A 15,332-nucleotide genomic window follows, 5' to 3' on the forward strand; every position below is an offset into this window, starting at 1 on the left:
CATTTAGGTGGTTGAAGGATAGAGCGAGAAAAAGTATTACTTAGTTACAGTATAGCACAGTAGAATAATTCACAGCTTAAAAATGCATATGATGAAAGCAGAAAACATCATTTTTATCATCATAAAGCCCATGAATATGTAAATATCAGCCTCTTTGTTTAGAGATAAAATTTAAAAGCAAAACAATAAAATCAATTATATGCAATGATTCTTACTGCCTTGGATATCATTGCTGGTGTCTGTTTTGTATTGTAGGAGAAGGAATATCAGCTTATATTCTATGTCTTAGCTTGTTTTCAGAAAAGGTTAGGTCCAAAATACTGTCTTTTAAGTGAGAACTGGAGTTGAAATAGCCCATTTCCTACGTATTCTTTATCACCTGACCTTGCAAATTGTCCTCATTGACTCCAAATTAGGTTCTAAAAAGTTGCGTGCTTACCTTGTGATCAGGGTTTTGTTAGGTTCAGAGCAACTGTGAAATTTTACAAATTACCATTTTGACTGTAAAATTAGAAGGGGAAACAAGCTGCTCTAACATATTCTGAGGTGGAGAGTGGTTGCAAAAATCTCTCCTCTCCCCACTCTTGATTTGCATGTAAGATCTACTATGCCATCAGGTTCAGGACCTGGTTCAAGTATTATTAAGTATCATTAATTAATAATAAACCTAATATGAGGCAGACACTGTGCTGGCCGCCGGGGTATAAAATGGAGAGCAAAGGGGGCGCCTGGGTGGCTCAGTCGTTGGGCGTCTGCCTTCGGCTCCGGTCGTGATCCCGGGGTCCTGGGATCGAGCCCCATATCGGGCTCCCTGCTCCGGGGGAAGCCTGCTTCTCCCTCTCCCACTCCCCCTGCTTGTGTTCCCTCTCTCGCTGTGTCTCTCTCTGTCAAATAAATAAAATCTTTAAAAAAAAAAAATGGAGAGCAAAGAGGGTATGTTTCCTGTCTTCACTGTATTTATAGACTGCTGGGGGAGAGCCGGTAAGAAGCTATTACAACTAAGCGTGACAACTGCCTTAGACAACCGCGACTTATTTAACTTTCAGTAACTTCTAGAATTCCAGTCTTTCAAACTGTAGGTTGCAACCCATTAGTGAGTCTTAAAAGTGCATTGTTAGAGTAATTTTTAAAAAGTAATTTAAAAAATCAATGCACAAAAGCAGAGAGAATGATACAGCGAGCCCTGTACCCCCATACCCCAGATTTAAGAATGAATAAGATTTTCATTTTAAAAATGAAAATGGGAAGGGTGCCTGGATGGCTCAGCCGGTAAGGCATGTGACTCTTGATCTCAGGGTCATGAGTTCAAGCCCCACGTTGGGCGTGGAGCCTACTTAAAAAAAATTAAAAAGGAAAAGAATAGGAAAATGGGATAGTTAAAAGAATAAAATAGACCAGACTAGACTAGGATGGGCTACAAAATACAAGAGTGCATTACACTATGAATATTGCACATAGTAGGAGAAAGCATTGTTCCATAAAACTTGTGTGTATTTACTGAATTTAAGATATTAAAAAATGTAAAGGACTCGGTCAAAAATGAAAGCCGCAGTATCCATTTGTATTCCTATTGTGAATACAATGCTCTGTAAGAAGGGCTCTGCATGAATGTTTGGTGATGACAATAGCAACAGAAACATGAGGAGCTAGCAAGAAGAAAATTACATATACATAAAGTTAACTTTTTAAAACAGGGAGCTGGCTTACACGGTAGTATTTTCATGCTTATACCGCTATTACTCAACTAATGTTGCCTAAGAACCTACTCTGTTTCAGGCAATATGCTAAGTGCGTGGGATGTAGAAATAATTAAAACACAGCCTTTCTTTCTCAGAGCTTGCTATTGTTTGGAGACACAGCTGGAGAGAATAGTCTATCTTCCATGTAAAAGAATCAACACTTGAAAATGCTCATCTCATTATAACTTAAACACACACACAAGCACATGCCTGTATAGCTGTCTTTAATTTTTGTTTTATACTAATGAGATTATACCATATATATGAATCAACAGATTGTTTTTTCATTAAATAATGTATCAGAAATACCTTTAAAAATAAGTACACATAGGGACCCCTGGGTGGCTCAGTTGGTTAAGCGTCTGCCTTCAGCTCAGGTCATGTTCCCGGGGTCCTGGGATCGAGCCCCACATCGGGTTCCCTGCTCAGTGGGGAGCCTGCTTCTCCCTCTGCCTGCCACTCCCCCTGCTTGTGCTCTCTCTCTCTCTCTCTGACAAGTAAATAAAATCTTAAAAAAAAAAACACATAGTGTTATCTCATTCTTTTTAATGGTTATATAAGTGTGAATATCATAATTTACTCGTTTCTCACTAAACAGGTTGTTATCCTAAATGTCTGACCTATGACAAACTTACATCTTTATACACCCTTGCTGGCTGTTCTATAGGATAGATTCTTCAAAATGGGATTTCTAGATGTTTGCTCTTGTCTTTTAATGCTGTCAAAATTTTTTGCATTCCAAAAAGTTGCTCATTTACATAACTTACCCACCATTGAATAACTATTTCCCCATCCTATCATCAACACTATATATTATTAGTTCTGTATGTTATTAAACTTGTAATCTCATGCTCACGGATCTCTCTTTTTAAATTTCGCATTTCCTAAACTGCTAGAGAGATTGTCCACCTTTTTATAAATTCATTGGCTATTTTTTTTTGAAGTGAAGTGAAAGTTTATTAAGTGAAGGTAAGAACAGAAAGAAAAAAAGCTCTCTCAAGTGAGAGGGGTCCTGAATGGGTTGCTGTATTGGCTATTATTCTGTGAGTGTCTTTTGTATATCCTTGCCCGTTTTTCTATCAGGTGTTTCATTACCAATTTTTAAGAGCTCTTAGCTTTGGGGGATACTAACCTACTGTATATTGCAAATGGTTTTCTCTGTCATTTTTATTCTAATTTTGTTCATGGTGGTTTTGTAGAACTGAAGTTTCCTTGTTTATGTAATCACATCTGTCACTTCTTTCTATGTGGGTTCTCATTTTTATATTTTGCTTCAGATGCACCTCTCCACTCTAAAATTATACAAATAACCTCCCATGTTTTCATCTAGTGCTTTTATGGAGGAAAAAAGTGTTTCTTTCTTTAACCTAGCTGGAATGAATGAATTTTTGTATGTAGAAGGAGGTAAGCGCTACCTCCCCCATTCTAGCACTGACCAATGGGTAGACAGTTTTCTTGATGCAATTTGTTTAAAATTTAGAAGATAACTCTGAAAGGCAGGATCAGCCCCACATGAACCATACAGACTGAAAGTAATTATTACTATTGAATCAGAATATATGCTGTACAAAGAAAGCTCTGATGTTATCAGTGCTATCATCCTAGACACAGTTATAAGGAAGTCTACAAGTATATTAGGAACTCTCCAAAAAGTGGTATTTTTGATAAACAATTTTGTATTAATATGCTTTTTTGTACATGGTTCTCTTAATGTGATACCTGGGCGAAAATATACATATTTTATAAACAGGTGGAAATAGTAAAAAAAAAAAGGGGGTGTAAGAGGTTGAATGGTAGAGAAGCTACCACTCTGGGCTGGCTAGCGCAACAACCATTGCCAATCCCCTTTCCTTTGCTTGCCCACATGACACCTGGGAAAGTTGACATGCTTGATTTCCCAGCCTCCTTCTCAACGACAGTGGCCATGTGACACAGTTCCAGCCAATGGATAGATAAGTGCAAGTCTTCTATCAGATATGTCTGGCCTCACTCTTCCCCCTTTTCCTTCTCTGAACACAAACGCCCCAGACAACCTGTGTCTAGGAGATAACTAGCCACCCTGCTAAGTGGAGTGGAAACAGAAAAAGCCTGAGTCTTTGATGACACTGGAAACCCCTACCCCCATCCTGACCTGCCTGGAGATTTTTTATTATGCAAAATAATTAAATGTCATAATTCCTAAGTCATGCTTAGACAGGTTTCCTGAGCTGAAAGTATGTGTAATTGGTACAAGTGATGTGAACCCTATTTTCTGGGAACAGTGAAACAAAACATTTTAATATTTCTTACTAATGCATTCATGAAATTAGCATAAATTAATTTCTAGGGATTACTTTTTTATAAAGACAAAGAAACAATTTAAAATGATAGAATTTATTTTAATATATTGATATATATGTATGCACATATACTATTTAAAAAATTAGCATGTAAACTATAATCGTTATAAAACATAAATTGGCCGTAATTTATTATTATCAGAATAAAAGAGCATGTATAGACCTCAGTCTAACATTGTCGATTTGCCTTTTAAAGTCAGAATACGTAAAAGATTTAGCGCATTGTTATTTTATCTTATTTCAGTTTTCACATTATCATCATTAGGTATAAATACCCTTAGGAATGTACCAACTTATAACTTACATTCAAATAACCAAAATCTCTTAACAGTTATTAAAGTACCATTAAGTCACCTAAAATGAATAATCTAAAAAAATACCAGCCTAAATTAAAACCCTGAGGAATTAAAATCTTTTTTACACAATAGTTTTGGTTAAGTGCAATTCCATGTTTGACTACTTTATTTAAGGTCATACTTGGTAAGGCATAGTAAAAATAAAATCTACATAAGTTACAATTTAAATCTATATTTCATTTCTTGCTACAAAGTTGTTTTGTTTCCCCAAAAAAGTAGTTTTTGCATGTCATTCTGGACCTCTTCACCACCTGCTGGCTTATCTGCTTTATATACAATAATTTGTGCACTAAGCTGAGCTGCCTTTATATGGTGGTTCAGACAAAATGCACCTAAAGAGCTACATGCTTGAGAGTTCATGTCCATGCTCAACCATGGCCTGCACAAACTGCTTGAAGACTCGATCCATGTAAGTGGACTGCCTTGGCCAGATTCCCTCCAGAAAACCAATGTGGCCTCCATAAGAAGTAAGGACCAAAGCAACATTAGGGTTTTGCCTGGCAGTTTCAATGGGAATAGCTTGGGGGGAAAAAAAGATGAGGGAAGAGGGGAAGTAAGAGAAGGAAAGGAGAAAGAAAAATACATAATTATTACTGGTTTCTATTAGGAAAAGTACATGCTTTTATTATTTCTAATCATTATAAACTGAAACACTGTTACATAAATAAATATTTGTAATAAGTATGGCTAATGGAATAAGTCTAATTCATATCAACCATTTATATTCAGTTATGTACCAAACCACCATTTTTGGAAGAATCAATCCAAGTGTTTACTTATAACATAAAAGTCTTGTTTTGATAAAATAAAGTAAGGTAATTCAAGGAATGGTGAATACTTATATTATGCTATAAGATCCCCACTTAGGTATTACACCAGGAAAACAACAACTAATCTTATCATCTTTGTGAGAATTATAAATTCATTATGTATGACTTTGGTTAATTTTATATGAAGTTAGATTCCTGAGGGGCCAGTTGTTGGCCATATTAAGGACTCAAAATTATACAATAATTTATATAGTAACAACATATATAGATAGCAAAAAAGAGTGGAATGAAATACTCCCAAGTGGTAATAGTGTTTATATTTGGGTGGTTAAACACTAGTGATTATTTTTTCTTTTTCTTCTTTGTCTTTTTTTTTTTTCGAGTTCGTGATCTGAAATTTTTTTTAAAAGACTTTTATTTATTTATTTGACAGAGAGAGAGCGAGAGAGAGTACAAGTAAGGGGAATGGCAGAGGGAGAGGGAGAAGCAGACTCCCTGCTGAGCAGGGAGCCCGATGTGGGGCTCGATCCCAGGACCCTGAGATCATGACCTGAGCTGAAGGCAGATGCTTAACCCACTGAGCCACCCAGGTGCTCCTTCATTGTCTGACTTTCTATTTATAGCCAGGAGAAATAAAAATTTTATTTTGAAAATACAGCTGCTATATTTAAATGACTCTGTAGTAATGACAATCTTTTCCTATACTCTACAAAACCTATCCTGAGTAAAAACTTCACTCTAAAGGATGTGAACTGAAGTTGTTTTATTTTTATTTTTTCTCCCACGCTTAGAGTTTACAATGAAAATGTTTTGATTTAAGAGCTATAATGAATCACAACCTGGCATGAGAAGTGTTTTAATTTCAGATACTGCTAAATCTTATCTCCTTAATTAAGGTAATGTGGTTGTTGCAGTATTTAGACTTTCATATCTTGGACGGAGTCTTAAGGGTAAATGAGCTAATTAAAGGTAACATCTCCCTACCACATACCCTTCTAATGAAGGAAAGGAAGCTGACACACTCTAGAACTGAGACCCTTATAAGATAGAGATGCTGCTGTGCCCAAATTGCCTGTTCAGATGATGCGCTCAGTTTGACCCCTTCACAATGCTCCCTGAAGAATAAACTTCAAGATCCTAAATTAAGGCCCAGCAAGCCAAGCCCTTGCTTGGGTCCTGAACTCACATCCTTAGCCAGCCCCACCTAAAGAAGAGTATCTCCTATCTTGGGATAAGGTGTGTGAGCTCAAGGGGAGGGGCAGGTGAAATGACATTTTATTTTTGCTTTTCCTTTTTCACCTTACATTAAAGGCTTTGATTTAGAATGCTTCATTTGCCTCTGACGGAATTATTATGAGTCCCAATTTCACACTCTGGATATACTCAGGAATTTCTAACACTGATAGTTACAGACCTATCAGAAGGACAAAAGCTGTGCCACGTTGAGTCACTTGAAAGGGGCTGGCTGCTTATGCTCTCAGAATGCAGACAATTGCCTACTATTTCAATGTGGCAAGACCGTCTTAAGGACTTGGGAAAGAATAGGGAACAATGAATTTAAATTTCAACCAAGTGGGGTAGGTTAACATGCTGAGAAATTTTGGTTGGTAAAAGAAGGGTCTGTGAAATATTAAAAAAGGAGAAGCACTACACTTTCCTAATCCAATGAAAGTAGGCTAAATAACCACCATGTAATTCAACTAATACTAAAGTTCACAGTTTCATTTCTTGCTTTGTGGTGAAAGGCCAAAAAGTTCCAGTAATCTAAAATTACTTGTGATTTTTTTTAAAAGATTTTTTTTATTTATTTGAGAGAGAGAGAATGAGAGAAAGCACGAGAGGGAAGAGGGTCAGAGGGAGAAGCCGACTCCCTGCCGAGCAGGGAGCCCGATGTGGGACTCGATCCCGGGACTCCAGGATCATGACCTGAGCCGAAGGCAGTCGCTTAACCAACTGAGCCACCCAGGTGCCCTAAAATTACTTGTGATTAATCATAAATCACACAATAAAATGATAGGTGATTTTTATTTTTATATACTTTGGGGACTTTCTGAAATATTGACAATACCTATATGTTGTGTTTGTAGTCAGATTACCTTTTTTTTTTTTTTTTTTTAATGAAGTACTCCGGGGAAATGTTTTTAAACTATTTAGGGGGGGAAATGAGAAAAAAAATTATAAAAAGCTTTTTGGAGGCGCCTGGGTGGCTCAGTTGGTTGAGGCTGAGTGTCTGCCTTCAGCTCAGGTCGTGATCTCAGGGTCCTGAGATCAAGCCCTGCATTGGGGGTTGGGCTCCCTGCTCAGTGGGGAGCATGCTTCTCCCTCTCCCTCTGCTGCTTCCCCTGCTTGTGCTCTTTCTGGCACGCACTCTCTCTCAGATAAATAAATAAATAAAATCTTAAAAAAAAAAAGCTTTGTGAAATTTCATTAGAAAAAGAATTAGAGGTCAAGTCTGGTGTTCTTATGATGACTTCTAATCGTCTTATATTGCTTCAATGTATGAACATATGCATATATATTTTTGCTACCAAATTCCCTATTTCTTAAATTAAGAGAGCAAGGAAGTTAATTTGGGCATAATTTTCTTTTATACAGTATCCAGGGGAAAGCAAATACTGTTTCCCTTCAAATGTGACCGAATGTGCTACACTCATTGAGATATTCAAGGACATCATGTTTATAAAATCTCAAGTTCTCTTCCAGGTTAAAAGGGGAGAAAATTCCAAAGCCTTCTGCTTAAGAATCTGAGGAAGAAAAAGCAAGTGATGACAATGAACTTGTGAGGCAAAGATATTGTAACATAATCTGTCCAAAGAACAGTGTATTTGATTAAGAAGAAAAGGTTATAAAAAATTAGAACAAGCAAAATATTCAGTCATAATGCACTCGAAGCCTCTCACAATGAACTAGATAAGGGTCTGTGAAAGCATTTAAAGTGACCTCACACATTTAGATACTAAATTATCTAGCTATTTTATTCTATTGCAGTGGAAAACATTTTATATGACATTTGATTTCTCATTACTGTATTTTCTTTAAAAAAAAAAAACCAGTATTTTAAAGATTTTATTTATTTATTTGACAGAGAGAGACACAGCGAGAGAGGGAACACAAGCAGGGGGAGTGGGAGAGGGAGAAGCAGGCTTCCCCGCGGAGCAGGGAGCAGGATGCGGGGCTGGATCCCAGGACCCGGAGATCATGACCTGAGCCGAAGGCAGACGCTTAATGACTGAGCCGCCCAGGTGCCCCCCAAACCCAGTATTTTAAAACAGCCAATTTGGGGCGCCTGGGTGGCTCAGTCAGTTAAGCGTCTGCCTTTGGCACAGGTCATGATCCCAGGGTCCTGGGTTCCAGCCCCGCATCGGGCTCCCTGCTCCGCGGGAAGCCTGCTTCTCCCTCTCCCACTCCCCCTGCTTGTGTTCCCTCTCTCGCTGTGTCTCTCTCAAATAAATAAAATCTTAAAAAAAAATAAAAATAAAACAGTCAATTCATGTCAAAATGTATAGAAATATGTGAATTTTACCATGACTTGGTGAGAAAACATCATCCACAGAATTCAGACACAATACTGGAATTCCCACTGATTTCAGTCTACGATTGGGGCTGGCATCAGTATAATAATCATCAATAGTTTGGTATCCAAACATGACTGAAGTGAATCGCTTATCAAACTCTCTGATGGATTTAGCCTGAAACATAAAAAACAGATTATCTCTCTTCTTGGAATCTGAAATCAAAATATTACATAAAGTTTCTCTCCTACCTTCATGACATGGTCCATGTCGATTTGTTTCACAAACATATGCCGGTGCCTGCAGCAAAAATAATTTCAAAGGTAAAAAATTAAGGTTATTGCTATCTCCATCATACCTAAAGTACATAATAAATAACCAAACAGTCTAATACAGGGCACAAAGTGGATACTCAATAAAAATTTACTTAATCAGACTCAGCAGAAGTACACTGATATTTATCCTGAAGACATTTTTGAAAAGTACTTTTATTTTTTAGAGAAAGAGTGGGGTGGAGGGGCAGAGGGAGAGAGAATCTTAAGCAGGTTCCACACCCAGCATGGAGCCTGACATGGGGCTCAATCTTACATCCCTGAGATCCTGACCGGGGCCAAAATCAAGAGTTGGACGTTCAACCAACTGAGCCACCCAGGCACCCCAAGGGTACTTTTTTCTTAATTGAAGGACACTGAACTAATTTTGTAATAATAAACATAAGTATTGTTTCATAACAACATGTACCTAAACACTGCTACTATTAAACCAATTTGGCTAAAAAGGCCTTATGTAAGCCAGAAGCTTTCAACTGGATAAACCACTTGAAGACATTATTTTTAAATTGCTATGTTGAAAATTAAAATTTACATTTTATATACTTATATTTTAAATGGTGGTCATTTTTCTTTCTTTCTTTTTAAATATTTCATTTCTTTATTTTTAAGTAAGCTCTACCTCCAACATGGGGCTTGAACTCACACCCCTGAGATCAGGAGTCACATGCTCTACTGACTGAGCCAGGCAGATGCCCCTAAATGGTGGTCATATTTCTTATATAACCAGTATTTTTTTTTTAAGATTTTATTTATTTATTTGACAGAGAGAGAGATAGCCAGAGCAGGAACACAAGCAAGGGGAGTGGGAGACGCTTCCCGTTGAGCAGGGAGCCCGACACGGGGCTTGATCCCAGGACCCTGGGATCATGACCAGAGCGGAAGGCAGATGCTTAATGCCTGAGCCACCCAGACGCCCCTAACCAGTACTTTAATTCCCAAATCATTTTCTTTACTGTTCTTGCTCCTGTCCCCCATTTCAGTGACAATGAGTAATTAGCGATATTTTTATTTTTTTTAAAATTGTATTTATTTATTTATTTGAGACAGAGGGAGAGCACAGAGGGAGAGTGAGAGGGAGAGGCAGACTTCCTCCAAGCAGAGAGCCTGATGTGGGACTCGATCCCAGGACCCCGAGATGATCTGAGCCAAAGGGAGATGCTTAACCAACTGAGCCACCCAGGCATCCCAATTAGTGATCTTTTTAATATTTTAAGCAATATTTTATAATCAACATCTGTAATTTAATAAATAGGCTAAGTTTAATCCAATGTTTAATGTCAACTTTCAGGGTATCTATGGTTTTCAATAAGTCCTGTACAAATTAACTGGAATTTTTATTTAGCATTTGTATTACATTGATCAATTCACCTAAAAACGGATGGTAATAGTCATCAAAATAGAAACAGAAACACCTCTGTTCTTTGGTATCACACCAACTTAAATGGTAGAAGACATACAAACAATTCCAGAAAAATTCTGGTAACGTTAAGAACTGTGGGGGCTGAGAATATCCAAGTGAAGTGCATTCTCCCAAGCTTCTAAAACATACTATGCTTGTAAGCTTATGCTTAAGAAACTATATTATTCTGCACTAAAAATACTTAATACAGGGCACCTGGGTGGCTCAGTTGGTTGAGTGACTGCCTTCGGCTCAGGTCATGATCCTGGAGTCCCAGGATCGAGTCCCACATTGGACTCTCTGCTCAGCAGGGAGTCTGCTTCTCCCTCTGACCCTCTTCCCTCTCATGCTCTCTATTTCCCATTCTCTCTCTCTCAAATAAATAAATAAAATCTTTAAATAAATAAATACATAGAAATACTTAATACATTGCTTACTACCTAGGAAAGAATTAGGTACTAATAGATTACCAACAGGTAGAAAATCCAGGGAAATAGCCCTCATGTTATTCAACACAGTCAATGCTAACATTTTTAATCTTTCGGAATAATTTAAAACAGTGACAGAACAGTGATCTTCAAAGTGGGGGCACATACCCTAGGGGTTGTACCCCTGAGATACAGAAAGAAAACATTACAACTTGTATCTATATTTTTAGCTTATACTTAAAATATTTTACTTTTGTATATACTTATAACAAAGAATATTTGGGTACAGTAGCAAATGCATATAATGTAAACATAAATATACAAATATTAGCAGTATTGTACAACTTTTTTTCTGCTGGGGAATGTAATCCAAAACGTTTGGAGACATCAGGTTTTAAAGATGACTCACTTATTAACGGAAGACTGGAGGCAAGTTGTCAAGTAGTAATTAAAAAGCAGCCAGTTGAGTGGTTTCTCCAATGACTCAGAGCAAGCAAAAGTGTTCCAACCAACTGAAAAAGTTGCAGCTGCCTTCAAAGGAGTTTTTGGCCCAATTTTGCCCAGGTAATTCAAAAGCAGCATTCTAAAATGGGGAGAAACAGGAAACTTAGTGATGAATTTGTTATCTCAAGACATCTCATTTCTTTTAAGATTTTATTTTTTTATTTGAGATAGAGAGGGCAGGAGCAGAGGGGCAGAGGGAGAGGGAGAAACAGAAACCCCACTGAGCAGGGAGCCTGAGCAGGGACTCGATCCCAGGACCCTGAAATCATGACCTAAGTCAAAGGCAGACGCTTAACCTACTGAGCCACCCAAGCGCCCCAAGACATCTCATTTCTAACTACGGATTTTACATTAACTATGGAGAAGAAAAACATAAACCCATGTTTAAGGCCTTTATCTTGGAAAAGCATACAAGTATTTTCCATTCTTTCTTTACATTCATATAATTATTTATCTTGCAGTAGACTATATTGTGAATGGGACAAGGCATACAGTTATTACATGTATATCCTTCTATGAAGAGAAATATAAGAGAAATCCCCTGTAAGAGTGGGGTTTTTCCCCTCCCTCCCTTCCTTGCCTTGCTTTTCTTTCCTTGCCTTTCCTTTTCTTTCTTTCATTTTTAAAAATGATATTGGGGGTGGGCGCCTGGGTGGCTCAGCCATTAAGCATCTGCCTTCAGCTCAGGTCATGATCCCAGGGTCCTGGGATCGAGCCCCGCGTCGGGCTCCCTGCTGGGCGGGAAGCCTGCTTCTCCCTCTCCCGCCCCCCCTCCCCCCGCTTGCGTTCGTGCTCTCGCTAACTCTCTCTCTGTCAAATAAATAAATAAAATCTTTTAAAAAAATGATATTGGGGGTTTATTAAAAATATGCAAATCCTTGGGCCCCAGCTGCTAGGTGAATGTTTTAGTATTTGAGGAGTGTTTCAGGCAAACTTTCCTATAATAGGCCACAGAGTAAATATTTTGGGCTTTGCTGGCCATATAATATCTGTTGTAACTACCCAACTCTATGATTGTAGTGCAAAAGTAGCTATTGATAATACATAAATGAATGGGGATGGCTGTATTCCAACAGAACATTATATACGGATGAGATTTAAATTTCATGTAACATGATACAAGCTATTCTTCTTTTGATTTTTTCCAACCATTTAATTTTAATTTTTTTAAAGATTTTATTTATTTGAGAGAGAGCACGAGAAAGAGAGAGAGCACACAAGCCGGGGGACAGGCAGAGGCAGAGGGAGAAGCAGATTCCCCACTGTGCAGGGAGTCCTTCACAGGGCTCGATCCTAGGACCCTGGGACCATGACCTGAGCCTAAGGCAGATGTCTAAACTACTGAGCCACCTAGATGCCTCATTTATTTTTTTTACAAACTTTACTTATATAGGGAGAGAGAGAGAGAGAGAGAGTGCATGTGAGCCAGAGGGAGAGGGAGAGAGAATCTTAAGCAGGCTCCATTCCCAGTGCCGAGCTGACATGGGGCTTGATCTCACAACCCTGAGATCATGACCTGAGCTGAAATCAGGAGTTGGATGCTTAACTGACTGAGCCACCCAGGTCCCTATTTTTTAACCATTTAAAAATATAAGAACCATTCTTACCTCTTGGACAAAAACAGACAGATTGCCAGACTTGGCCTGCAGGCTGTGTCTTGGCATGAAGGAGTGGTTTTCAGGCAGGGTTGAACATTGGAATCACCTGGGGAGCTTTCAAAATTATTACAGACATTTGGGTTTAAGTTTGGAGATTGTGAGTCATCGGTCTGAGTGGGCATCCTGGTTGCCTCTGAGCCCTTGCTCCCTAAAGTAAGTCTCTAAAGGGCTCCCTAGCATAGAGTTAGACTTCCTGAGTTGTGGCAGAGCTCCTTGCCCTCGAAGTCACTTGTTTTCTCTTCCTACTCTTTCCTGTTTTTTGTCCTTCATTAGCACACATTTTCCCCTTTCTTTGGTTCTATCAATTTTCCTGATTTTAATCTAGTTCTATTTTGGTAAGAGGGACAAGAATGGGGTTTAATCTAATACTAATATCAGAAATCTAAGTTTAACATTACCAACTAAGAGAAAGATGAGAGTTTAAATTCAGTTAGTCATTATATTTTCCATTCTTTATTTCTCCAATTGCGTAGGTTCTGAAATAGGAAAAATGGGTAGAAATTCTGTCTCCTTCTCTTTTCCAGCCCAAGTGGCTTGCAGAGTGAATGTGATGAGGTTTTAGATCAAAAATGGAAATTGTGTTTCTGCAAATGACTCTTAATAATGACTGTACTGGGATACAAGACTGTGGTTCACTAAGTCATTTAAAGAATGGTATTTGCTCTCCTGTAAAGCATTCATTCTAGAATCCTAGATTTGGTCGTCCTATTCTTTGGCTGGAAGTCAGAGAGTGCCAGGAAGTTGGTATAAGGGGCAAATTGGAAGGGTTGGAAGGGAAGCTCTCAGGAGTAGGAAAGGACCATAGTATCCACGCCAAGAGTGTGTGTGGGGGGTACTTCTTGACTATTATTCAGGAGAAAAATAATATCAAGATGTTACTCCAAAAGAGGATGTTTCATTTCGACAGAGAAAGGACTCTGTTTTTTTCACCGAAAGAGAGAGACAGAAAAAGAATCCATGAGTTAAGAGACTTAAGAGGCATATCAACCCCAATGTATGGACCTTATCTGGTTCCTGACTCAAACACACTGTAAAACCAACCAACCAACCAACCATCAACTGGGGAAATGTGACGCTGACAAAATATCTGATGAATTTTAGGAATTATTGTTAGTTTTGTTCAGGTGTGATAATGGTACTGTGTGTGTATATGTGTGTGTTTTAAAGAGCGACTACCTTTAGAGATACCTACTAAAATATTTATAAATGTTATCTGAGATTTATTTAAGATAATCAGAGTTGGGGAGGAATGGAGGGTGATACTGATAAACAAGATTATCCATGAGTTGATAATTACTGAAGCTGTGTGAAGAGGGTTGATTATTATTGAAGCCAGGTGGTTAGTGGTTAGTATATATGGGGGATCATTATACTCTTCTCTTTTATATATACTTAGAATTTTCTATACATTCTTTAAAGCTTGTTTACCAACTCATTGGGAGACTGAAACCTGACTGGGTCTAGCATGGTGTGGATTCCTTGGCTAGACTCAGTTCTGGCTTAAATCCCCTACTTGGTCCAGGCATCACAGGCTTGGGGATTACCCCAGTCTACAGGGGCCCTGGACATTAGGATCTTCGACAGATTATGCTTTTGTCTGTTGCATTTCCAAAAGAAAAAAAAATGTGTCAAGCTATAAAACACATCCCCAAGTTTAGGTAAGCCCACTTGGGAACAAGTCACAGTGCTAGGCAACTAGAAAGGGTGCTTCCTTCAAACAATTTACAAGACATTATTATTCAACCAGCTGCAAAGGCTAATGGTCAAGTTCTGCCTTCAGGCACTGAGGCTTCAAAGCGACATGAATAGGCATTTCCCAGGAGCTTCTGAATAGAGAATCTGGGCCTGTTTATGTAAGGTCTGGCCTTTAGAAAGTCAAGACTTTTTATGATTAGGGGAAAAAAGTTCAGCGGGCACCCTGTCCTCTACAGTTCACATTATAGGGCAAAGGAAAGAGAAATACATTGAGTACAATTCAGAGATTCTGCCTGGGTTTTCTGCACTGATTCGGATTTCTTCCTTTAGTAGGTCAAGTCAGACCTTCCATGCTAATGTAAGAAATGTATTCTTTTCTTTTTAGTTTTATGTTTATCAGAATCTAAAAAGCTGTGGTTAAAGACTATTTTTCAGAATCTATCATTTGTAAAGCCTGTTCATTTTCAAGTAAATATTCTCCTAAGATGTTCTGAAAATTGAAACGGCAGATAATTACAAAGTTAAGAAAAAATACTATTTTCTACCTCATGTGTTTGCTGATTTTATTTTTTTATTTTTATTTTTTAAAGATTTTATTTA

The 15,332-nt window shown here is 38.1% G+C and overlaps 1 protein-coding gene across 1 annotated transcript in view; it reads right to left on the reverse strand.

Annotated features, from left to right (window-relative positions):
* Positions 1–4,096: 4,096 nt before the first annotated feature.
* The window catches only part of ABHD3 (abhydrolase domain containing 3, phospholipase), a 41,434-nt gene continuing 30,198 nt past the window's right edge, over positions 4,097–15,332 (reverse strand). Inside the window, exons 6-9 of the mRNA XM_027576778.1 lie at positions 11,285–11,458; positions 8,968–9,016; positions 8,728–8,893; positions 4,097–4,953 (exon numbers count right to left, since the gene is read on the reverse strand). Of these exons, the coding sequence (XP_027432579.1) occupies positions 4,775–4,953; positions 8,728–8,893; positions 8,968–9,016; positions 11,285–11,458 (568 nt within the window). The 3' untranslated portion in view covers positions 4,097–4,774. The remainder of the gene's footprint in view (positions 4,954–8,727; positions 8,894–8,967; positions 9,017–11,284; positions 11,459–15,332) is intronic.

This window comes from Zalophus californianus, chromosome 14 (genome assembly GCF_009762305.2).
Source record: "Zalophus californianus isolate mZalCal1 chromosome 14, mZalCal1.pri.v2, whole genome shotgun sequence".
NCBI classification, from domain to species: Eukaryota; Metazoa; Chordata; class Mammalia; order Carnivora; family Otariidae; genus Zalophus; species Zalophus californianus.